Raw genomic sequence first — 26,883 nt, forward strand, 5'->3', positions numbered from 1 at the left:
TCCGAATAACGGCGTGGGGTGCCCGAAGGAGGGGGAGCCGGCGTGAATGGGCCTTCCTAGGTGGAGGCTCGTCTGCTGTAGTGGGGCGCCCCTTTACCGTTTCAGTTGCCATTCAGCTGAGTTTCGGCTGCTCTTGATGCTACAGCGACAGGCGGCTGCAAGAGGACTCTCAAAATGGCGGCCTGTTCTTTGGATTTGGGCCTGGTCCACTAAAATGGCCCTGGGACACCTTAGAACTCGGACGCTCGATTTTTTTTTTTCCTTTCCTGTACATGCAAAAAAAGGTAAATGCCCGGTACGTTACACGCTTCATCTGCCACGATGAACTCTCCAGAGGAACCGAAAAAAAATATAGTTGTGGTAACTATACCATGCATCGTCATATGGAGAGGTGGCACCAATTAATTATAGTGCTGCATAAAAGAGAGATTTGGAGGAGAACCCCTGACCTGCTAGTACATTCATCAAAGAAGTGGCACTGAGAGCTTCAGAGGCAAGGGAAACGGTCCCAAATATTTAGAAGAACTTTGGGAAGATTAAAATGACATGTTTAGATTGTGGCAAATTAATTTCACGTGGACAGATGAGTGTTACTCTAATAAATACAGCATATGAACATCATCATAGTCGATGGTTGGTAGAGACATTTTGACTATATCCTGGACCTGCCCGTCCTCGCCCAAAATGGCGCCGGAATAAATGGGACTCGTAACTCCTTGTTGTGTACTGGTTGCAGAACCTTGAAATCACGAGATACGTATGCAGTTTTGAAGCACATGGCGGGCGGGGACGAGAATTGATTGAATATTTCGACATCCCTATTGATATTAAGTTCTGATGTGTTATTGATTACTGTACTGTTGAAAGTTCGAATTAACGTCACCCATGGTACTTGCCCGCAAATGTATATCTAGATAATTTTATTGTAACTGGCCCTGTCGTATTTTAATTATAAAATGTACGTCCACCGATTCCGTAACTGTTAGACACCTTAGTTCTTGCAACCTAATGGCCCGCCCGTTACGTTCCTCTACAGTGTAAATGTCTATTCATCATATACGATTACAGTTTGCTCCGTGGCAGGCCCACGTGGTTATAGGCTCGTATTTTTATAATGAAATTTTCACAATAAAGGTTTTTAAAAGAAAACATGGTAGTAGTATATACATTGGTAAAGTTTTTAATAATAGTGACTGTTTTAGAATCATTAAAAGGCAAGTGAAATAAAGCAGACCAATTACATGAAGGGTAAAAGGTATAATACGAAGGAACGCAGTAAAGATAAATGGTCAAGGGCTGTTGTGTTTTCTATTCCTGCAACATAAAGTGATCGATAAGAATCTCATATTCAGGCGTATCGGCGACTAAGACAGCAGGTCGACCCTCTTTTGCTCAACGGCTCCGTCATGGGACGAAGAAACGCGCTTTTTCTCGAAAAAAGAATATATTTTACTTGCAGGACAGTTGTAAAATTTCCGGGAAAGTACATTAGCCTGGAACATTATAACATATACTTAAGAAAAAATAATGTTCGGAAGTAATGAAAAGCGTAATTTTTAGGTCATATGACCAAGCCTTTCATCATTACAATAAGAAAAGTAAAATGAACCAATGAAAAGTTTTATTAACAAGTCACATGACTTGTTATGCTTACGTTACGCGCTGCGCGCCCCGGATGACTTCCGGATGCGCTAACGCGGCGCGTCATATGACGCATTACGCGACAACGCAGGTACAGAATATAGTCAAAATGTCTCCACCAACCAGCGGTCGGAACACAACCCCTTTCAGCAGGCTAAATAGTTCTGTTAAATGACAACAGAAGGGACAGGCAACAAGAACCATCAGTCAAAGAGGGGAGGGCTAGTTCTTCTCTACCGGGTTACATTGGGGCGCTACCGGAACTGATCGAATTGGTAGTCTACAGTGTTTCTGGATGTTTCAGACTGAAGCTGGGGTTAGCATGAGAGCAGCACCATTTCGTAGCTCCGTCGTGGCCATTCCGCAACCAATCATGGCAGCCGCTCTTTATCGTTATTTTGGGCGGGGTGGGTGGCGGAGCCGAGCTGTTTTGCAGCCATCATTGTGTGGAGTTCAGTTCATCTCACTAGTTTTGTATTTGTCATGAGGGGTTGTTCCTAATGTTTCTATTTTAGCGAGGTCAAAAAGAGATCCCATTAGTGGCCTACTGATTTTGCTCGATTCCTTCTTTTTTTTTTTTACACGATTTTTCGTTATCTGCAAAGACTAAACAGAGTATTGCGACTCTGTGTTTGTTTGTAAATAGAGAATGAACCAAAGAGAACTAATTCTAAAACAGTAAATACTTGGATAACAATCAATCAAATGGAGAGAGAAGCAGGCACGACGGATTACAACGGGGGCAAAGGCCTGCGTTAACTACCTTTCACTATCTGCAAAGAGAGAGTACTCCTAATAGAAATGAGGGGGGGGGGCACCATTCAAAGCAGATCAGTGTGCATAAACACGAAAATGTTTTCACTTACCACGTACTTGACATTCGACAGCTTATGATATTTGCTATTAAAAAACCATTGAAATTCACTGAAAAAACCATAGGTTATAGACCATATATAGTTAGGAATTAGCATTTACAAAACCTTGAAAATTCACTGAAAAAACCATAGGTTATAGACCATATATAGTTAGGAATTAGCATTTAAAAAACCTTATTTTACTCACACAAAACCATTGAAATTCCATATATAGTTAGTTGCACTAACTATATATCGCGCACCCGCAATCCACTGCTGATCATATCACATATTACATCATTCATGACATGGTCAGTGACATCACTGATGACATCACTGATGACATCTCAAATGACATCACTGATGACATCACTGATGACATCTCAAATGACATCACTGATGACATCTCATTTGACATTACTGATCACATCACTCATGACATCATTCATGTGATAATACGATGAACCTCTTCAGACTCTAATATAACCTTAGATACACTCAGTGTAAACAGACACTCATAGACTGTCACTCATCCATGGAGTTACTCAGACACTTAGTCAGTCATGCAAAGAATCAATCACACCTCCATTTCCTCAACTATACAGTTATACACACCTTACTTATTCAAACATATACTAAAACATATTTACTCACTTATACAATCTTGGATACAAGTTCACAATGATCCATCCAGCCACTCACACATTCACTGGCTCTTATGCACAGTTATTTATATATGTCAACTCTCACATGTACTGTGTTTTACATATGTACTTACTTTGACATGTAGCACTGAGATATCCATTCACTCACCAATACACTCATGCACACAGTCAACCGCCCATACAGCGGTTTCCACATGCACTTTTGAACCCATACATCTAGTCAATCAACTGCTCACACATCTATGCAGAGAGTCATACACCTCCCAGACACACACTCAGTCTCCCATACAAATGCTTGGGCAACCAATCAATAACCCATACAGTTAATCATATAGCTAATGATCAACACATGCAGCAGTTTACAGAACAACAGACATAATGATGCACAAATTAAGACAGTTTAGTCACTAACCCATGCACTCAGTGAGACACATTTAATCAGTCACTCATACAGTCAGCCATGCCCCTACTAAATCCTTCATCAAGACACTTATACATCCACTCATTCTTCAATATGTAAGACATATTTTAACTTTACAGAATTATACAGTCACTGGATGTAGTCATCAGTGATGTCATTTGAGATGTCATCAGTGATGTCATTTGAGATTTCATCAGTGATGTCATCAGTGATGTCATTTGAGATGTCATCAGTGATGTCACTGACCATGTCATGAATGATGTAATATGTGACATGATCAGCAGTGGATTGCGGGTGCGCGATATATAGTTAGTGCAACTAACTATATATGGAATTTCAATGGTTTTGTGTGAGTAAAATAAGGTTTTTTAAATGCTAATTCCTAACTATATATGGTCTATAACCTATGGTTTTTTCAGTGAATATATATATATATATATATATATATATATATATATATATATATATATATGAGGTTTCCACGTGTAGTTTAGGAAAACACAAAAGACTCGCACTCCAGGGTCCATGTGGAAGTCGTTTATTGGCGACGCGTTTCGACTAGCGGTCTTCTTCGATAGCCAACCAAATAAACAAACAATCACCATTTTAAAGTGCACCAGGAAATCAGTGAACAGAGACATAGGACCACAACCCCAAGGTTTGAACTACAGAGCCTGTGTGGACTACAGGAAAAATAGAGGAAAGACTCATTGGCGTGATCATGTCACGATATTATTTTTAGAAGGGAAAGAAATCAGTATTTTATGCATACATATTAACATGTCTATTCATACAATCTGAACCTGGTAAAGAAATTAATTAACCAGCTTAATTAAATTAATTAAACGTGCCGGCCCAGTGGCCAACTGCACAAATCAACACACTGGATTCATTTCTCCTTGGATTTGCACACCAATCATGAGTCAAAAAGCCACACAGTTTTAGGCCAGGTGTTCTGATTACATCATTTGGCCAATGTACATTCCAAAGTGGTCATGGTCAGAAGAGACAAACCTCGAACCTGGCCAAGTGGCCAACGGGTTTCTGGGTAGGGCATTTTTCATAACTGGGGTGTTACTCATATGAAAGTGGGGCTACTTGCAGGAGTTTAGCCTCACCCTACCAGAGGATGTCTCCAAATTTAGACCAGTACACTTGGAGGTCGCGCTATGTCAAGGGGAGTGAGGGAACAAAACCGGAAGTGTGGGGGGGAAAGAGGAGGTGAAGCCCATCCTCAGATATGGCTTTAATTAAAAGTAATTGTGCTAAAATTGAGTCTATTAACACTGTGTTTAGTGCAAGAGGTGAACCCTATACTAGCTATGGGCGGCCTGCTCAGACCCGCACCATAAGGTATAGTTGTGGATGTGATTGTGTAGTTTAAAAAATGCTGGAATATAAGTTGTGTGCTACAAGGGGAAAAATTCAACAATACCGCAAGTGAAATGGTGACTAGTTATTTGCAAAGTACAAACTACCTTGCGTGCATGATCAAGTGGGTTCTAGCGAAATCAAATAAAATGTCTATGCTAAATTGTGAAGCTCCTAACTCAGCAGCTATCATTGGAGAGAGCCCTCTCCAATGGAATAGTGTGCGTTGGATGTAGCATACACAACAGCTGGACAGGGAGGTGACGAGAGGTACAGGTGCAGAGATGAGATAGTCATTAGGGCCTAACATAAGGTCTTCAGCCAATGTGCACATGTATATATATATATATTCTGCTAATATTATTATTATTTTTTTCTAGACACCTGCGGGTCCGCAGACTTCAGGTTAAGAACAGCTGCTCTAAATGATTTCAAACACTAATTTGGCAGCCTTGACCATTTCTAGCGTCTCAAACCAACATTCACATCACTGATTGAGGATCATCACATAGCTAAGTTTAATTACATTGGTGACTAAATTTCAGCCACAGACGAGCCATTAAAATGGCTATTTGTAGAGAAACTCAGAACCACCAAAGTTCAAATTTCATACTGATCTTAGAAACAATCACAAAAATAACAACAATATACCATCTTTAACAATTTCCGCAAATACCCCTCGTCGGCAGTGCAAGACTCTGATTTGGAAAAGCTTGGCAACTAACAGACTGGCCTCTTTAAACACTTTTTAGTAAAACATGAACATTACATAATAAATTCATATTCTCATAAGACTCGGGGATACTCATATTCCACTCTGGTCCTTGCCTGTAAAAATAAGTATTTACGATTTTAACTTGTTTACGTTCCAATTGCACAATCTGAAGGGGAATGAAACATTAACTGCTTAACAAGAAAAGTTTGAAGACTTTGTGCATTCAGAGTGGAAGGCATCGACCCCATCATATGTATATGTCTGGCCCTTCTGGATTTGAGGAAAACATATTTGAACCTTTCATTTATTGCAGCAAATCGGAATACTAGTAAGGAAACAGTAAGGTACAGCTTCACTCCAAAAGACAGCCAATTTATAGGCAGATTGACTACATTCTTAAATTTACTTTATCACCATTTGCAAACAGGCTGCTAGTATAAGTTATAAGCATTGTGAACTGTGATTTTTATTATTTTATTTTATAGTTATTTTACAGATATTATATTATTTCTTATACAATAAAATTCCCACTTCAATTTGAATGTCATAGTATTATCCGAGTATAAATATTTTTGGGGGGATTTCAGTTCTTTGCCTGTTATTAATTGTCCACTTTGAGCTAAAAGTGTTAAAAGTAGATCTCTGTCTTTAGGGGTATGCTTTTTTGGTTTAAACAGAGCAAGTGCCAGCGTTGATGTCATACTTAAACTATCTTCCCTCGTACTCTGATAGTGTTTCACAAGCTGAAAAATGACGCACCATTTCCTTGTAGTTTTCCTGCAATTGATTCTCCCCATTACTCACTGATAAAGAATCTGGTGCCGTAGTACGGCTCTGTAATTATGTCCTTTCTCCTGCCTGATTTCAGTTTATTGTTCAAAGGCGTGGAACTCAGTAATTCCACAGTCCGCTCTTGTATGAATCTGGGGGATAAAAGAAGAGGTTATGATTTCTGCCTGCCTCACTGATGGCAATGCTCCTAATGTAGGGGAGTTTAGAAGCAACGTTGGTCAAGAACAAAATATTATCTGTGACGATTTGTATTCACGTTTGGTTCAAGTTTAATGTTAAACAGATAAAAAAAAGTATCTTAGCTTTCAGTCACCTGGACACCTTAATGAAGTGTGTATCAAAGAGATTAAAGGATATGCTGCATAACAAAGAGTTCAAATAAGAACTGTATAGCAAGACAGTGCACCACAAAGTGATCCTTCACATGACTAAGAAATACATTGCTCTGGCACAAGAGCAATGTACAGCATTGTAACCAGGGAATTTGTTATAACCACATGACCCAGTTTACAAACCTTCCTTTATAATCGAACACATATACAGGAACAGCTGTTATGTAGCAGTAAATTGTATCAAATCTCAATAAGCAAATACACACAAAACCCGACAAATTAATAAAGAAAAAGGGAGGAGTAAATAGAATAATATAGATCAAGGACTAGTGTAGAAGCGAGTCCATAAGATTCTTAAAAACAACTTCATGTATGATTATAATTAAATAAAGTTAAGGAGCAACTTTTTCTAAGTTAGAACTTCTTGCAACATCTTACAGACAGGCACCCACACTTGATTTAGCTTTCAACTTCCATAATTGGATTATGCATTTTTGGGCCTTATTGTAGTTCTGATTAGAAAATATTGATAACCTGACCCTCTTATTATACATTTGATATCATAATGAATAGCAAAGCAGCTGATTATTGAAGCTCGTCGCGAGTGATCATCATTAGCCTCACAAACACATCATTCCAAAATAAAAACACCTTGCTTGCGAAATGGCAACATTTGAATTCGAGATCTACTGTTATTGCCATTTCACCAATATAAATCTGCATCCGTGAATCTCCATTTCGCTACCAACAGTGGAGTACAATATTTTCTGAACATTTTGTTGTATTAACCATAGACATAGATCTAGAATAGATGCAATATTACTAATTAAAATACTTTCTCAATCTGGGAGCTTCAAGGTTTAGCCATATAAGCTAATATAAGACCAGTCTCAAGTAGAAGAGTGCTATTACTCCTCATACACAGATTGACCTCACCCAATCTATCGATCTCCTCTTATATGTTACATAAAGCATCCTTGAAATTAATGAGAGCTATATGATCCAAGATCCCCCACAATTTAAATACAACACTATCTAACAGATTCTTTCAACGATTGGTCTATGTGACTTTTCAGGCATGATTGTGAGTTATGAAAAGCTTCAGCGTTTCTATTATTTAAATTGTAAATAACAAGTTGGCTATATGTTGTATCTATCGGCTAAATATGCTCTTGAATCAACTAGATTTGACAATAAGTAGAGTGCATCATTTGCATGTGATAAGGTTTTAGATTTTTATTTGCCATATTTTATATTATTTTCTTAGAAGAATACGCTCAAGTGACAGCATAAATTACAACGTGGATAGCATCTATAAACCTAGGCTGCATTTGGTAACAAGGGGTCAACTGGGCATATGGGGCTTAAGAAGGCTTTACAGTATGCTTTAGGAATTGAAGAATGCTTTGAAAGGTGGTCCTTGCCCCAACAATTCCAGAAATTAACGTTAATGTAGCAGCACAACATTTAATTGTAGGCAAGTGCAGTGGTGCCAACGTGTGTGGGCTCATGGTGGCTGGGTCATGGCCATAAATCCGCCCAGGATCCTTCATATTGTTTAACAGACCCTGATGCCCTGGCTGGCAATGTTCACCTATATTGTGACCCAAGGAGGAGTGGCAAGGACAGTTCGAGAGAATATGAAGAAGTCTTTTTAACTCCTGATTGTAATATTGCCATGTGGCTGATTTCTAAAAGACCTTTTGTAGTTGCCAAAAAGGTGATTAGCATGGTCAAAATCTGCTGGGTGAGCATGAGTCACATGTAAGGCCGTAATTACAAGCCATTTTCACTCCTATCAGCGCACTGTAATTACAATATTTTTCACTTAAACTTTGAACAGTTGTTTTACTGTTTGAAAAATGATTGCTTCTTAAATGTATCAACCAAATTTACCTTTGAATTTGTTTTGCTGTGGTGTCACTTTTAAGTGTTCGTTGCACGTTATTTTGTGTGACAGTATCTAGTGTATGCGCTGTTATTTGTTACTTGCATGATCATGGGACCTCTTCAAAGCTTGGCATCTGGTCTCAATGGAGATGCTTGTATGAAGGGTCGGCTGGCTCAGTAATAATTTGGTGAACCTGCCTCTGATGGGCACAGTTTTGATTTCCCAGTGAAATTGATTCTGGTAACAGTGATAAACCCCTCTATTATTGATCTAATTATTCAGTTTCCTTTTGAAGCTGCTTTGTAGAATTTAATTATTTACAACAAGGGGTGGTGATGGACAGAGTCTCTGAATTAAGCAGAGTACTCTCACCCAGTCAAGAGATCAGGGCTAGATCAAACACCGTTTTTGAGCTCATTGCACAATCCCAGTTTCAGAACCTGGCTGTATGCAAATTAGTCTGTCCCTGGCCCAGTGCATCATGGGAACAGGGCAGACCAGACTACAAAAGCCAATTCTTACACTGGGAAGGAAACAAGCTTCCTGGGACCGGTTTCTGGCATTACAGCCGTCTTCGGCCCGGCTTGCTTGAATCCTGATGGTGCAATGAGCAAGGGACTCACATCTGAGTATACCCTTCCACGCTTAGGGTGGACAAAATTATTTACAACAAGGGGTGGTGATGGACAGAGTCTCTGAATTAAGCAGAGTACTCTCACCCAGTCAAGAGATCAGGGCTAGATCCAACACCGTTTTTTAGCTCATTGCACCATCCCAGTTTCAGAACCTGGCTGTATGCAAATTAGTCTGTCCCTGGCCCAGTGCATCATGGGAACAGGGCAGACCAGACTACAAAAGCCAATTCTTACACTGGGAAGGAAACAAGCTTCCGGGTACCGGTTTCTGGCATTACAGCCGTCTTCGGCCCGGCTTGCTTGAATCCTGATGGTGCAATGAGCAAGGGACTCACATCTGAGTATACCCTTCCACGCTTAGGGTGGACAAAATTATTTACAACAAGGGGTGGTGATGGACAGAGTCTCTGAATTAAGCAGAGTACTCTCACCCAGTCAAGAGATCAGGGCTAGATCAAACACCGTTTTTTAGCTCATTGCACAATCCCAGTTTCAGAACCTGGCTGTATGCAAATTAGTCTGTCCCTGGCCCAGTGCATCATGGGAACAGGGCAGACCAGACTACAAAAGCCAATTCTTACACTGGGAAGGAAACAAGCTTCCTGGGACCGGTTTCTGGCATTACAGCCGTCTTCGGCCCGGCTTGCTTGAATCCTGATGGTGCAATGAGCAAGGGACTCACATCTGAGTATACCCTTCCACGCTTAGGGTGGACAAAATTATTTACAACAAGGGGTGGTGATGGACAGAGTCTCTGAATTAAGCAGAGTACTCTCACCCAGTCAAGAGATCAGGGCTAGATCCAACACCGTTTTTTAGCTCATTGCACAATCCCAGTTTCAGAACCTGGCTGTATGCAAATTAGTCTGTCCCTGGCCCAGTGCATCATGGGAACAGGGCAGACCAGACTACAAAAGCCAATTCTTACACTGGGAAGGAAACAAGCTTCCTGGGACCGGTTTCTGGCATTACAGCCGTCTTCGGCCCGGCTTGCTTGAATCCTGATGGTGCAATGAGCAAGGGACTCACATCTGAGTATACCCTTCCACGCTTAGGGTGGACAAAATTATTTACAACAAGGGGTGGTGATGGACAGAGTCTCTGAATTAAGCAGAGTACTCTCACCCAGTCAAGAGATCAGGGCTAGATCCAACACCGTTTTTTAGCTCATTGCACCATCCCAGTTTCAGAACCTGGCTGTATGCAAATTAGTCTGTCCCTGGCCCAGTGCATCATGGGAACAGGGCAGACCAGACTACAAAAGCCAATTCTTACACTGGGAAGGAAACAAGCTTCCGGGGACCGGTTTCTGGCATTACAGCCGTCTTCGGCCCGGCTTGCTTGAATCCTGATGGTGCAATGAGCAAGGGACTCACATCTGAGTATACCCTTCCACGCTTAGGGTGGACAAAATTATTTACAACAAGGGGTGGTGATGGACAGAGTCTCTGAATTAAGCAGAGTACTCTCACCCAGTCAAGAGATCAGGGCTAGATCCAACACCGTTTTTTAGCTCATTGCACCATCCCAGTTTCAGAACCTGGCTGTATGCAAATTAGTCTGTCCCTGGCCCAGTGCATCATGGGAACAGGGCAGACCAGACTACAAAAGCCAATTCTTACACTGGGAAGGAAACAAGCTTCCGGGGACCGGTTTCTGGCATTACAGCCGTCTTCGGCCCGGCTTGCTTGAATCCTGATGGTGCAATGAGCAAGGGACTCACATCTGAGTATACCCTTCCACGCTTAGGGTGGACAAAATTATTTACAACAAGGGGTGGTGATGGACAGAGTCTCTGAATTAAGCAGAGTACTCTCACCCAGTCAAGAGATCAGGGCTAGATCCAACACCGTTTTTTAGCTCATTGCACCATCCCAGTTTCAGAACCTGGCTGTATGCAAATTAGTCTGTCCCTGGCCTAGTGCATCATGGGAACAGGGCAGACCAGACTACAAAAGCCAATTCTTACACTGGGAAGGAAACAAGCTTCCGGGTACCGGTTTCTGGCATTACAGCCGTCTTCGGCCCGGCTTGCTTGAATCCTGATGGTGCAATGAGCAAGGGACTCACATCTGAGTATACCCTTCCACGCTTAGGGTGGACAAAATTATTTACAACAAGGGGTGGTGATGGACAGAGTCTCTGAATTAAGCAGAGTACTCTCACCCAGTCAAGAGATCAGGGCTAGATCCAACACCGTTTTTTAGCTCATTGCACCATCCCAGTTTCAGAACCTGGCTGTATGCAAATTAGTCTGTCCCTGGCCCAGTGCATCATGGGAACAGGGCAGACCAGACTACAAAAGCCAATTCTTACACTGGGAAGGAAACAAGCTTCCGGGGACCGGTTTCTGGCATTACAGCCGTCTTCGGCCCGGCTTGCTTGAATCCTGATGGTGCAATGAGCAAGGGACTCACATCTGAGTATACCCTTCCACGCTTAGGGTGGACAAAATTATTTACAACAAGGGGTGGTGATGGACAGAGTCTCTGAATTAAGCAGAGTACTCTCACCCAGTCAAGAGATCAGGGCTAGATCCAACACCGTTTTTTAGCTCATTGCACCATCCCAGTTTCAGAACCTGGCTGTATGCAAATTAGTCTGTCCCTGGCCCAGTGCATCATGGGAACAGGGCAGACCAGACTACAAAAGCCAATTCTTACACTGGGAAGGAAACAAGCTTCCGGGGACCGGTTTCTGGCATTACAGCCGTCTTCGGCCCGGCTTGCTTGAATCCTGATGGTGCAATGAGCAAGGGACTCACATCTGAGTATACCCTTCCACGCTTAGGGTGGACAAAATTATTTACAACAAGGGGTGGTGATGGACAGAGTCTCTGAATTAAGCAGAGTACTCTCACCCAGTCAAGAGATCAGGGCTAGATCCAACACCGTTTTTTAGCTCATTGCACCATCCCAGTTTCAGAACCTGGCTGTATGCAAATTAGTCTGTCCCTGGCCCAGTGCATCATGGGAACAGGGCAGACCAGACTACAAAAGCCAATTCTTACACTGGGAAGGAAACAAGCTTCCGGGGACCGGTTTCTGGCATTACAGCCGTCTTCAGCCCGGCTTGCTTGAATCCTGATGGTGCAATGAGCAAGGGACTCACATCTGAGTATACCCTTCCACGCTTAGGGTGGACAAAATTATTTACAACAAGGGGTGGTGATGGACAGAGTCTCTGAATTAAGCAGAGTACTCTCACCCAGTCAAGAGATCAGGGCTAGATCCAACACCGTTTTTTAGCTCATTGCACCATCCCAGTTTCAGAACCTGGCTGTATGCAAATTAGTCTGTCCCTGGCCCAGTGCATCATGGGAACAGGGCAGACCAGACTACAAAAGCCAATTCTTACACTGGGAAGGAAACAAGCTTCCGGGGACCGGTTTCTGGCATTACAGCCGTCTTCGGCCCGGCTTGCTTGAATCCTGATGGTGCAATGAGCAAGGGACTCACATCTGAGTATACCCTTCCACGCTTAGGGTGGACAAAATTATTTACAACAAGGGGTGGTGATGGACAGAGTCTCTGAATTAAGCAGAGTACTCACACCCAGTCAAGAGATCAGGGCTAGATCCAACACCGTTTTTTAGCTCATTGCACCATCCCAGTTTCAGAACCTGGCTGTATGCAAATTAGTCTGTCCCTGGCCCAGTGCATCATGGGAACAGGGCAGACCAGACTACAAAAGCCAATTCTTACACTGGGAAGGAAACAAGCTTCCGGGGACCGGTTTCTGGCATTACAGCCGTCTTCGGCCCGGCTTGCTTGAATCCTGATGGTGCAATGAGCAAGGGACTCACATCTGAGTATACCCTTCCACGCTTAGGGTGGACAAAATTATTTACAACAAGGGGTGGTGATGGACAGAGTCTCTGAATTAAGCAGAGTACTCTCACCCAGTCAAGAGATCAGGGCTAGATCCAACACCGTTTTTTAGCTCATTGCACCATCCCAGTTTCAGAACCTGGCTGTATGCAAATTAGTCTGTCCCTGGCCCAGTGCATCATGGGAACAGGGCAGACCAGACTACAAAAGCCAATTCTTACACTGGGAAGGAAACAAGCTTCCGGGGACCGGTTTCTGGCATTACAGCTGTCTTCGGCCCGGCTTGCTTGAATCCTGATGGTGCAATGAGCTAGGGACTCACATCTGAGTATACCCTTCCACGCTTAGGGTGGACAAAATTATTTACAACAAGGGGTGGTGATGGACAGAGTCTCTGAATTAAGCAGAGTACTCTCACCCAGTCAAGAGATCAGGGCTAGATCAAACACCGTTTTTTAGCTCATTGCACCATCCCAGTAGCAGAATCGTTGTAGAATTTAAGGCTTGATTTTCTTATTCTTTTGTGGGTGTTGTTTGCATGGCTGCTTTGATTTTCCAGTCCAGCCTTAGAAAATGCTTCTATTGTTACCAACGAGAACAAAGGAAACGGGAACCCTACTCGCAAGGAGCCAGGCCAGTTAAAGTATTATCAGAAAAACAATGGCTCCTATGGACTATTGGAAACGTATTCTTAATAAAGCTTGCACAATGGTAATGTACAGGGTTCGATTGATGTCAGAAAGAGAGCAAGCGGAACACGCCATGGACTAAACGTGCAGTTGTAGTGTGCGCAAAATGGGTGTGTCTGTGCTCTGGAGGTGCAGGAGCGGGTTGGTACACGATGTGTTCTCGTGGTATAATGGGCGGTAGCTCCGTCTTACTACTTATTTAAGTAGCTTCCATCCAATGGTGGAGGTCTTACAGAATCGTAGATATGCGTGTGCCTGCTTCCGGACCGCTTCAGAGCAGAACAGCATGTGTCCTGTCTGCTAGATTCAATGACCTCCACACCCATTCGGCGTACGCTACAACTGCACTTTCTCCGTGCCCTCTGATTCCCCGTTATTAGGTATTCTTCCAGGCAGTGCCATTCACTAATCTGCCAGCCGACCTCTTCCCTCACACGGACACCCAGCTGGGTCCCCTGTGAGTATTGTTTTCCTTCACTAGAGTCACGGTGACACTCTTTCTGCACTAGGCTGTGCAGACCATCCTTCAGGTGTCCCCACACTCCCTGGTCCTGAAGAGACCTTATATTGCACAAAGGGTCGAAACGCTGTCAACTGTTTTTCAAAAGCGAACCATTATCCAGCACTTATTGTATAAAGCACGGATTTACATAATATATACTTGTTAATGGCCGTCTTTATGTTTTAAAGGAAACCTTGTACATATGTCACAAATATGTCACCATTAGTTTAGGTTCCATTTTTTCACTAGGACGCCACTCACCAATGTTTGACTATTATTTAAATACCATGTATGTATTGTTTTCAATATAAAACTCACTGTATAATCATTGTTCATACAAATCAAATCCATGGTTTGTTCGGCTTGCTCTCTTTCTGACATCAATGTAACCCTGTATATTGCCATTGTGTAAGCTTTATTAAGAATAAGTTTCCATTAGTCCACAGGATCTATTGTTACCAATTCACAACGGGTTGCTTTGCTTAGCATTACACTACATTGAATCACTTTACATGATTCAACCGGGCTTTTTAGACATGCGGGATTGACAAGAGCAAAATGTGATAGAGCTGGCCCTTTCTAAAGCAAATAAGGAGGAAGAGGCATTAGTAGGTGCAATAAGGATATAGTTGTAGCTTACACCTTATTGGGTGCGGACTCCAGCAGTAATTTGCATTAGGGGTTTGTTAATCTTGGCTTGATCTGCTGAGGGAGAAGGTGGAAATGTCTTCCTGCATTACAACTTGAAGAGGAGTGGATGGCGACAGGAATGGAAAGCTGACGAAGACTCAAGCAAAAACCACTTACATCTCCTGGTTCCATGCACTACTAGCAGTCACCGACGTCTTACAAAAATAACATGTTACATATTAAGTAGATTGACTAGCATGGTTACTGGGTGTTATAGACACAGTGCAGTGACGTATCTAGCCTCATGGCAGCCCGTGGCGGTCCTGAGATTTTGTCGCCCGCACCACAAAAATACTCCTCACGGGGTTTGAAAAATAGATGATAAAGTTGAATGGTTTGAGTAAATCAAGACCAAAGCGACAAAAATCCAATAAGTAGAATCAGAGTTATGAATTTTAAAAAATTACATTAAATTATAGTGCTTAGATTCATAACATACCAACCGGGGACATGTGGTTGTGATAGACTGGGCTAAATCTCAAGTTCAGGCCGACTGTGATGGATAGGCAGACTGGCTACAGACTCATGCACGTCCTGCTGAAAAATAGCTTGGATGGAGGGATTTGTTGATGTCAAAGATTTGAGCGAGGAGCAGAGGAAGTACAGCGTGTTGTCAATATCTTGGATGCAGGTGAGGCATTGGTTCTGATCTGCACAGTCAATGAAGTCTTCGTCGATTAACCCCTTTACAATGCAGGTGATGCGTTGTCATCAAGTCGCGCAGTCTTTTAACCGCATCGCTGCGGCGGCTTTTCCCGCTGTGCGCGGCAATTTTAAAATTACCGCGTTACATGACGAGCTCAGCTCGTCATGAGCGCACGGCAGGTTACGCTCATGACGAGCTGAGCTCGTCATCAGCCTGGAAGGGGTTAAAGCAATGTCATCTAGCACAATCGAAGGACTATGCGTCGGTTCCGATCAGTGCAAAGTCCGCGATGCTTTGGTTTTGATTGCTCAGCACAGCAAAAATCACCTTTCAAGTTCTCAGGACTGGATTCGCACCACTGAGCAGGGCAGGACTCACAGATGGCAGAGTCCAGGTGATGTTGCAGGGTTGAAAGAAGTATTTGATGGCCCTGAGACTTCAGAACAGGGGGCAAGCCAACAAGCTCTTGGAGGCACTCTGAGTTCAAGTGAGATGGGTCCAGTCCTTTTCACGGCAGAGAGCAGCAGGTAACAGGGCAGCACAGCGCAGAAAAGCAGGTCTTCCAGAGCAGCAGTCAAGCAGAGTGACAATACTTGTAGAACAGCAGTCTTTACTCCTGGCAGAGTTCTTCAGTGGACTCTCTTGGTAGGGCCAGAGCACTAATACTTAGACCCAGTTGTGCTTTTAACCCCTTCACTGCGGCGGCTATTCCGCCGCAGTGCTAAGGGGGCGGGGCGGCCGCGGGGCGGCCGCGCGGCGGGCGCATGCTGGTGACGGAACCGCTCCGTCACCAGCCGCGGTTGCGCTGTGCTCATGACGGAGCGGTTCCGTCACGGCCCCGCCCGCTCAATGGAACGCTCAGCGCAGGCGCGGAATCCGTGCCGCGCAGGCGTGCCGAGCGGGCTGTGACGGAACCGCTCCGTCATCAGCCCAGCGCGACCGTAGCTGATGACGGAGTGGTTCCGTCACCAGCAGGGGAGGGGTTAAAGTAGGGGTGACTTAAAAAAAAGTGTATTTGAAGTGCTTTCTCTTTGTTCGCTTCTTTGAAAATTGTTGTGTTTAAACAGCTTACCCAGCTTTGTTTATGCACTTTAGTTTTTCTACATCCATAATCATTTGGGTACTTGCATATTTTTAAAGCTCATTTTGAACACTTGCAGCAGCCTTTAATGACAACTAGAAGGTTAAAATCTAACTGCTACAGAAAGTTTGCAATTCTTCACAGGGAGTGAGGTAGGAACGAACATGTAAGGGTAGAGAATCTTTTATACTTTAAACTGAGAAAGTGCAATCATGTATAATCCTATTTGGAAACCTATTTTACACTTATAAACGAAATACACAAACATGGATTAAAATAAGAAAATAGTTGCAGGGGTCTTTATTAGTGAATTCCAGCCACTAAGCACTGTTCCCAAGACAGTCATAAGTGAGGATTGTTTGACTGTCAGTGCCCATGCACAAACTTTGCCATAGAGGGTCCGATTTGTAAAGATTCCTAGAGAGTTCATCTTGACAAGATCTTGGATTTTTTTTAACTTTGTTGTTTTGTTTTTGCTGCTCTTTTGCAGAAAACCTGTTTATGGAAAACCTTCTGGGCTGTGCAACAAAGCCTCATACCACCAACTCTAGCACATTCAATTCGTACATGGTGGAGTTCTCAAGAAAAAGAAAAGCAAGCGATTCTGATAGCCAGTAAGTGGTGACTAATATGATTGTATGTGTCTCAATGATGTCTAAGGGTCCGATTCTTATCCATTTTTGCATGCATAAGTCAAACGTATGTGTGAACATTGGTAAATGTGAGAATAAAAAAAGACTCTAATCCACAGAATCATGTTCGGTGGATTTTCCCAGGCACAGACTGCACTTAAGTTGGTGGAAAATCCCCCCCCCCCCCCCCGCCCCCCCCCGACCAATGTGTTTTGTAACAGTCATATGTGTCAACAAGTGGCAGGGCTAGTGTGTATTCTCACAGGTATGTAATGAGAACTGCCAATTGTGGTAAACATCTACAAAGGCTTCACTTTGCATCATACACTTTCTTAACACTAGTTCCACATTATTTGCATCTAAAAACATATTCTTATTTAAAGGAGGTGTAATTATTGCACTAGAGGAAATGCCCGAAACATCGCCATTGTTTCAAAGGATATTCTGGGAATTTGTGAACGTGAATGAAAAGGTGGATAAAATAACTGTGCAATACATCTACTCTAACCTTTTATGTGGACGTGGGGGCACTTTGAATAACCTGTAATGGTGGGGCTTGGGCTGGTAGGTATGCACTAGAGAAACTATTCAAGTCATGGCTTTCCATGTAACTCACCTGAGTGGCTTGTGGTGAGCATAAAATCCGAAATCTATGCAAATCAGTACTCTGTGCCTCAGTGGACCTTCACTCCACAAACCCAATTGAAATATGTATCTTCAAGAGTATTGTTCTTTTCCATATAATTTCCTATAATTTGAGTGGTTAAAAAATAAAGTCTGCAACAAAGAAATAGTTTTGCAATTTTTTAGGCACATTTACTTGTAATATCCTGCATGTTTTTAGTGGCAATACATTTTATTTAGCTTTCAGAGCAGCAGAAGATATGACCATAGCTAATGTGCTTTACCATCTGTGTACTAAATTGTATTGCTGCTCAAAACATATTAAATTTTCTTTGGGGCAAACGCCCTTTTTTGCTCTTTCTGCATATTTCTACGTTCTTGTTGCAGAACAAGTCTTCATTTAATGTTTAATTTACCTGAGCTGTTGCTTAATTGTCTGCAGTAACTACTAGCAGTTGTAGGTTGGAAGCGGCTTATTAGGTGACCGCAACTAGCGTCAGATACGGTTTTCTTGGAGACCCACTGCACACACCACCAGTGGGAAGCATGATGCTCTGCTGGTAAAAGTTAAACACTATCAAGAGCATGATTCAAAGTCAATGAAATGTGTGTTCCAGTGGGAAATTGCACAGAGCACTGCTAGCTGGAAGTATAGATCGGTTTTAGAGGCATGTCCATGTCATCTCGCCTGGAGACAAAAGTACATTTCACTGAAGGGTTTGCATCTTCTACCATCTTTTCACTGGCAGTTACACTAATAAAACAGCTGAAATGTAAGTATACGCATATGCAATATAAAGCAGAAAGGGTGACAAAGTGCATTACCAGAAAAAATGAAAATGGCTGTCCTCCCTTACCATTATGGTAGCAATGAAGGAAGTGGCCCGATTAGGGTCACCCGGAACACTCACTACCACCTCTCAGCCTTTCATACCAAATGAAGTCGGTCAGACAGTAGAGCATACAAACCAATATCTGTTTATTCCGGTACACTCAGAGTGGAGTCCAGTCTGCCAAGTCGCTTAGGAGTGCTGCAGAGGGACTGACATCAGTAAGCATAGCGATACATAATGTACATTTCAGAACCAATGAAGGCACGCCCACAATGGAATTTTCCAAGCAGATGCAGCTAAACAATGAAGTACAGAGGATAAGTTTAGCTTCTAAGGCCGGGCACACACTATCTACTACTCGAGGTCGCTTTACCCGTGCCACCACTAGACAAGTGGGAGAAGGCCTCTATCTAGAGAGAAAGGTATGGGCTAATAAGGACAGTGTATTCATTAATGAAGCAAACCCCAAACTCTGCAGAGGCCCTTTCTCAGAAAAGACAAAGAATTCGTTTAGAATATGTCTCAAAATGGCGTCCACATAGAAAATGGCACAGCAAATGCTAAAATACATTGAGCAATGCGCAAAAATAAATTTTTCGACTCTAACAGACCTTCCTTTTAGCATGAGCTAAACTTTTTCTAGTAATAGCAAAGAGCATATAAGTCAATAAAACAGGAAGTCATAGGTAAACGTTTTATAAGCACTCCATATTGTCAACATCAGAAAGGGAAATCAACTGCATATCTAGTCTGCTCGGAATATATTCACATACTTTCCAATTGGGTGGTGATGTCATGCAAACCTGCTACTGTGGAGTTAGACAATATTTGCAGCTTACATCCAAAATTTTCTCTAGCTTTCGCACCCCTGGCAATAGCAGTACCACCAAATGTAATTATGGAGGAAAGAATGTATCCAAAAAGTAATACCGTTACTATAATTATTGACTTGAAGATCTGTCACTCCTTCACAGAATTCTTTGGTCAATGTCCTTTTAACCTATCTTACTTTAAGCTTCGCATGTTTGCGGGGTACACCCAAAGGCAGTACTATCCCAAGTGCCACATCATCCGTACCATTATGGACATTCGAATAAGTCGCATTAGAACGATGCATAAATCGGTCTATCATAATCCACTGCAGAATACCTGGAATTCCTCCCAAAGGTACTGGGGTCTTTTGTATTTACCAAAAGGTACGTGCCCTTACGTAATACTATCCCTGAACAATTGACATACAATATAGTGTCAGTAAAATTGATACTTGGACAACAAGCAGGGTAATGACCAGCTTCTTGGAGAACTGTCAATTCCTTATTCTGGTAACCCACCAGAGTTACATTCTGTTTTTTCATATAAAAGTTGCAGCAATAAGTGTTGTCCCTCCCCGGATAACCCATGCCTCATGACTTTCCATGATATAGACAAGGACCTGGATAGACGAACCTAGATACTCCTTGTACTTCTACGAAGTCAAGGGGCCGAAAATAGGTATAATTGACAATGGATAGGTTGTCCATAGACTAGTGACAGATTCAGTGGGGTAACAAGCAGTCCCTTCTCCAAAGAACCTCTTGTGTGTATCTAGAAACACAGTCCTTTTCTTTCTGACGTGAGGAACAACCTTATCCTTACTATGTAAAGGTACACTTTGATCACGTTCCAAAACCCATGATACCCCACATAACATGATTAACAGCAAGATCAAAAGAGCAATACATGTTAACTTTTGTTTACGGGTCCACAATGCATTGTGCTGGGCAACAAGAATCACTGGCTGCTCTTCCTTAGCAACCATTCTACCAAAGGGATGCATAACAAATGATGAAATGGGGGCAAAGTAGAAGGAAATATGCAAGTTCCCAGTGTCTGTCAGAGCCTAACTTGTACAGGTGCCTATTGTCCATCAATACGTTGGTGCTCTTGACCACCGGCGGTGGAGTTTGCTCTGTCCTAAGCTAAGCTCACCCTAAACTAACTCCATTGGTGCACCGTCTCCCAGCCGAGGGCGCAAATTGTACCTAGTGGCCCCAGGCACTGAATGGTCAACAAACAGGGGCTCCTGGATAGCTTGTATTTCCGGAGGAACAGCCGCATTCAGCACATCTTCATTCTCCGTATCATTTTGAGTCCAAATTAGCTGGACATCGCTCAACGTGACAAGCTGAGGCACCTGCTCAGCCTCGGAGTTCCCAATGCCATCTTTCACCCACTGGTCATAGGGCAGGGGCAAAGGACTCCTGCGACAATGAGTCGCGTGAATTAAGTTCTTACTGCCAGCGACCTTTACTGTGGCACGCGTTGCCAACAGGACTTGTTCTGGCCCCCTCCACTGCGCCTCCAAACTCTTCTTCCGCTGAAAATTCCTAATCAAGATGGAATTACCAGGCTGAATCTCATGGCCTGGTCCCTCTGGCGTAGGAGGCAGGGAATCCCGGACCCGTTGGTGAATAGACCGTAAACTTTCGGTTAACTGGCCAAGATAATCAAGTAACATAGGGTACTCAATGTCAGAAAACCGCCGAGGTCGCGGGACGCCCCAGACATTTGCCGGATGCCCGAACATGACCTCATACAGTGACAATCCTGTCCTAGAATGTACTGTCATACTTGTTGACAAAACAGCTAGCAGTAAAGCATCTGGCCACTTTAACCATGTGGGCTCCTGAATTTTTGCCAGTTTGAGCTTGAGAGTACCATTGTACTTCTCAACCAAGCCTTCTGACTGTGGCTGATTGGCAACATGGAACTTTTGCTTTATGTGTAAACCATCACAAATCAATTGGACCACTTTTGCATTAAAATTACTTCCGTTATCACTCCAAATCAATCATCGGGGCAAGCCGAAATGAGGAAAGAACTCCTTCAGGAGTACCTTTGCAGTCTTAATGGCTGTATTGTCTTTAGTGGGGTAAGCCTCATCACATTTACTAAATGCGCATACAACCACCAAAACATACTTCAAATTATTGCATGTCTCTAATTCTATATAATCCATTTGGAGGACCTCAAAAGGAAAAGTGGGTGGTGCAAAATTACCAGGTGGTGTAGGGGTACCCTTTCCAGGATTGTGCATTATGCACACCATACAGTACTTAACTAAATGTGCATCTGTCTTAGGGATATTGAAATTCTGCCATACAGGGTCTAACAACTTGCAAATACTTTTAGCATTGATATGAGCTGGGCCATGGGCCATTGTAACCACAGGGAGAATATATGCATCGGACAATATCTCTGTTTCCCTGACTTATCAATGCTACATCCCTCATCGTTCAATTGTGCTCTGCTTTCCTGCGACACAAAGCTAAGTCTTCTACTGTGGCTTCAGTTTGTATCTCTTTTACATTCTCAAGTATGTCCTCGAACATGACAACCTCAGGCATCCACTGACCCCCTACAAACATTCTTTTCATCTTTGTCTGGGCCGTTTCCTTAACTGTCTGATCTGCAAAAGCATTTCCCCTACCTACATCATCGCTGACCTTCCAGTGGGCGCTACACTTCACTGTGACCAATTTCTTGGGTAGCGTTAAAGCGGGCAAAAGCCTCAATATATGGTGCTCATGCTGGATTGTGGTGCCATGGGAAGTAAGGAACCCTCTCTCAGCCCAGAGTCACCGCAAGTTATGCGCGGCCCCAAAGGCTTCCTGGCAGTCAGTATAGAGATTGATAACTAGCCCCTCACTCAATTCACAAACTTGAGTAAGGGCAGCAAGCTCAGCAGCTTGAGTCGACTGATAAGGGACTCGTGATTTCTCTACTACTGTACGCTGTGTGGAAATAGCATAAGCCGCAGTTGTAGTGCCATCTGGTAATTTGAAACAAGAGCCATCAACATATAGTTCCCCTTGTGGGTCAGATAAGGGAACGTGAGTCAAGCCTACCCGTCCTTTCGTCTCTTCTTCCATCGGGAAGATACAGTCATGTTTGTCAACTTCATCACTCTCGGAAGGGAGGGTGAGTAACGTGGCTGGATTCAGAGTAGCACATCTTTTGATCGTGATATGTGTAGCAAACAATGTAAATACATAACCAGTAAGACGTGCACTGGTCAGGTAATGTGTCTTTGTCTTATGCAGAAGTGTATCCACAGCATGGAGTACCATGACTCTAAGGTCAGTATCAAGTACGAGTCCAGCTGATTGTCTTATTGAAGTGGCCGCGGCCGCAACCGCTCTTAGACAATATGGGACAGATCTCACGACTGGATCAAGGACAGCAGAGAAATAAGCACACAGCCATTGCTTATCTCCAAATTTTTGTGTTAGGACAGAAAGCGCACAACCAGCCATCTCATACACGTACAACACAAACGGTTTGCTGTAATCAGGGGTGGCAAGTACTGGAGCCGAACAAAGCGCAGTTTTCAATTGCTCAAAAAACTGCTGACATTCAAACATCCAAGCCAAAGGCTCATGCACTTCTTTCATTGTTCAGGCAAGCAAGGTTTTGATTAGTAGGGAGTAGTTAGGTATCCACTGCCTACAGTAGGCAGTGATACCTATAAAAGTGCGCACATCTTTCTGAGTCTGTGAAATAAGCATTTTAACAATGGTACTGATGCGCTCAGGGGTCAGCCTCCTTCGACAGTAGGTGACCTCCTGTCGAAAGTCCTGAAATTTAGAAAGAGAAACTTTATGGCCATGTTTAACCAAATGCAACAATAATTTAACTGTGCTATCCTTACAACTCTGCTCCGTATCAGAAGCAATAAGGAGGTTATCGACATACTGCACCAATACATTACTTGCAGGAAGCGAAATGGAATCCAAGTGACTCTTTAAAGCCTTGCTATAAATGCTTGGACTCTCTTTATAGCCCTGAGGAGCTCGACAGAAGCTAAAGCTCCTACCAGCTAGGGTGAACCCAAACAGATATAAATCTGATGAATAGGAATACTGACGCACGTGTTTTTTGAATCAATGATAGAAAACAATTTAGCGGTGGAAGTGTGGTAATATCTGGAACCACTGGAAACTGGGAAGCCATTATTTTATTAACTTCGTGCAAGTCAATCACAAAACAGTAAACATCTTCTTGATCATCAGGAGAAGCCAAGGGTGCCTGTTTGAGAATCGAAAGAATGGGACTATTACAAATATTGGCAGACATCTCTTCAACCACTCCTTTCTCAATCAAATCCTGAATAATTTGCAATAAGGCTCTCTCTCCTGCCTGTGGTATTTTATACTGAGGAATACGAGGCCAAATTGCATTGTCTTTGACCTGCATTGAATCTGGTGGTATATGCAACAACCCTACGTCTATAACACCTGTCGCCCACAAAGTGGGTAGAGCATCAGAAAATTCAACAGGAAGAGGTGCATCCTTGGACAAACACTGTTTAACACCTACTACATCTGGGCCAATTGTCATATAGACACCTGCCGGGGAAAAATACATAGTGGCATGCAATGTCTTCAACAAATCCAAACCCATCAAATTCTCACCACAATTAGATGTCAGCAAAAATGGAGAATCCACAGTGACAGGACCAATAGTCAATGCAAGGGAACTTGAAATGGGGCTTACAACCGGTACACCTGAAAAACGTACAAAACATTATTATGGCCAGACAGAGCCGCCTCAGGGACAATATTTCGAGAAACTTAACTTTTTGTCACACCTGTGTCAACCAAAAATTCCTTAGTCAGACCTTGCAGTTCTGCTGTTACATGAGGACCATGCTGGTCTACAGGTATCAGATCTGGTCCCTCACTCTGTCCCTGGCTGTCCTAGCTGTAATACATTCCTGTCACTTCATCCATATCATAGTCATCATGGTAGTACTGCCCATCGTGGGGGTCATCAAAGTAATTATTATTAGAACTCTGTGAGGCTGCAGCGTTCTGAGCCCTATCAGCCCGCCCAGCTCCATAACCCCGTCCACGAGAACCCCGTCCTTTAGGGACTGCCACCTTCTGCAAAAGCGCAGGACACTCCTACACCAATGACCCTCTTCCTTACAATAGGCACATTGATTCGGCTCCACAGGTGTCGCAGTGGGCTGTCTACTAGTGCGAGGAAGCTGTCTGGCAAGACCACCACGTCCTCTATCATTCCCTCTAAATGCTTGCTGCAACTGCACCTTCGTTTTTAAATCCTTATTCTTCTTATCTATCTTTACTTTCTCGGTCACAATGCTCATAATATTGAGCCATATTTAAAATACCAGAGGGGGAAGAGGCGTTCCAAGTTCTCTCAGACTCCTTCAAATGAGTTTCAATTCCAGGAAGTAAGTTAGAAACAAACCGGTCAACCAACAATCGACCACCTCCCTCAATAGACATATCCTGCCCACTTTAATCCAGAAACGTATCTTCAAACCGAGTAAAGAGATTAGACACACTTTCATCCTTCTTCTGTCGACAATCCGTCAACTTGTCCCAACTTACTTTCTTCGGCAGGTTAAGAGAATGCATGTATCTAATAATGCGCCTGGCAAAGCAAGTATCTCTGCTTGGGGCTTACCACCTGGCTTCCTTTCCTGATCCCATCCCTTAATCACATCCCATATACCACCCAGTTCCTTAACATGATCTTGAGTATGAACCTGTCTCCAAATATCAACCGGAACAAGGAGACCAAAGAACAATTCAATGTCAACAAGAGTCATTACAGTAGAAGAGGCAGCTTCAGTTAGTTCTTTATAATAACCAGTAGGATTTTTTCTAGTGTCGGGCAAATGAGCTTTAAGGGACAGAACCTCACTCCGTTTCCACAGAGTTTAAACCCACTGTTCTTGGAAACCAGCTGCAACACCCGCTCGAGTAACATTACCTAGCTGATCTGTTAACTCTGATATCTCTGGGTTATATATGGGATGAACTTCTTGCATCGGAAACTGAGATACAGTGGTAGGACTCTTCTCAGGCAACCTTCTAATAGGCAACGAACGTGGTAATGTTCCCAAAACCTTGGCCTGGGTCCAAACCACTGGCATACACGCGATCTCTAATATCGACTGTTTGTGGCGCGTCATCTCCAAAATCCAGAGGACATATGGTTGAGAGCATGCTGCTGTATAAAAGACTCATAATCTTTCATCACACCCCAAACAGCCTCCAGACTGTAAATGGGATTACCGACCCCCACTGCGCAGCCTGATTAGCTCCTACCTTTTCCTCATCCCCCACCGCAGTGCGTATAAAAGGGTCCATACGCTCATTAAATTTGATCAAATCTCTATCCTCAAATCCACGTGTTGGCATCTCAGCACCCAATAATGCTGGGAAATGAACCATCAAAAATGTAGAAGCAACAGAATTGCCGGGTAGGATAGTCGCAGGTGGGTGCGCCGCAGGAGAAAGAGCTGGAGACAGGGCTGCCGAAACAATAGGTGTACTTGGTGTGCCAACAGTCGCAGTTGCCACAGACGGTGAAGGCAAAGAGAGAAGAGGAGGAGCCGAGGCCACAGCCGTTGGGACAACAGCAGTAGATACAGAGCCAGTGGGAACAGCTGTAACAGGCGCCTGTGATGGCACAGGACAGTGGGATATATCCTTTGCTGGGCATATGGGGGCGGGTGTCTAACAATTCTTCCACAAAAGCATCAGTTTTCTCCTGGGCCATATACGATTTATGAACATGCAATAGAAATCTCCTATCTTCACATTTAACTCCCTTCTCCTGTTTTTCTCTATCATATGCAACAGCTCTCTGAGTCAGTGTCTACATCTTCCCTTTCCGTGCCTCTTTCTCCATCTTCAATCGTCTCTGCCTAGCTGCTTTCTGCCACGTTTTGAGGGAATGAAACATAGACTGTCTACTTCGTCTCTTGAACAACTGTTCCTGTAAATACCCAATCTTTTGTTCATCGAATGTGCCTGTCAACGGCCACTGCAACTCGGCATTGTCCCTAGTATAATTGTGCCATAATGTACTAAACATAATAGGGTCAACACCATGTTTCACATAAATATCAAACTTAGGAATGCCTTCTGGAGGCGCTGGCTGAGCTTCTTCCTATCGAGCATCTGCAGAACAGCGGCGTCAGCACAAAGTTCACTATTTATGCCTGGCAAAGCAATTGCAAA

General features: G+C 43.2%; 1 protein-coding gene across 1 annotated transcript in view; it reads left to right on the forward strand.

Moving 5' to 3' along the window:
• Positions 1–26,883, forward strand: part of BMAL2 (basic helix-loop-helix ARNT like 2) — a 209,236-nt gene that overhangs the window by 94,356 nt on the left and 87,997 nt on the right. Inside the window, exon 2 of the mRNA XM_078654606.1 lies at positions 17,246–17,369. Within this exon, the coding sequence (XP_078510732.1) occupies positions 17,246–17,369 (124 nt within the window). The remainder of the gene's footprint in view (positions 1–17,245; positions 17,370–26,883) is intronic.

This window comes from Lissotriton helveticus, chromosome 1_1, assembly GCF_964261635.1.
Source record: "Lissotriton helveticus chromosome 1_1, aLisHel1.1, whole genome shotgun sequence".
In the NCBI taxonomy this organism is placed as follows: Eukaryota; Metazoa; Chordata; class Amphibia; order Caudata; family Salamandridae; genus Lissotriton; species Lissotriton helveticus.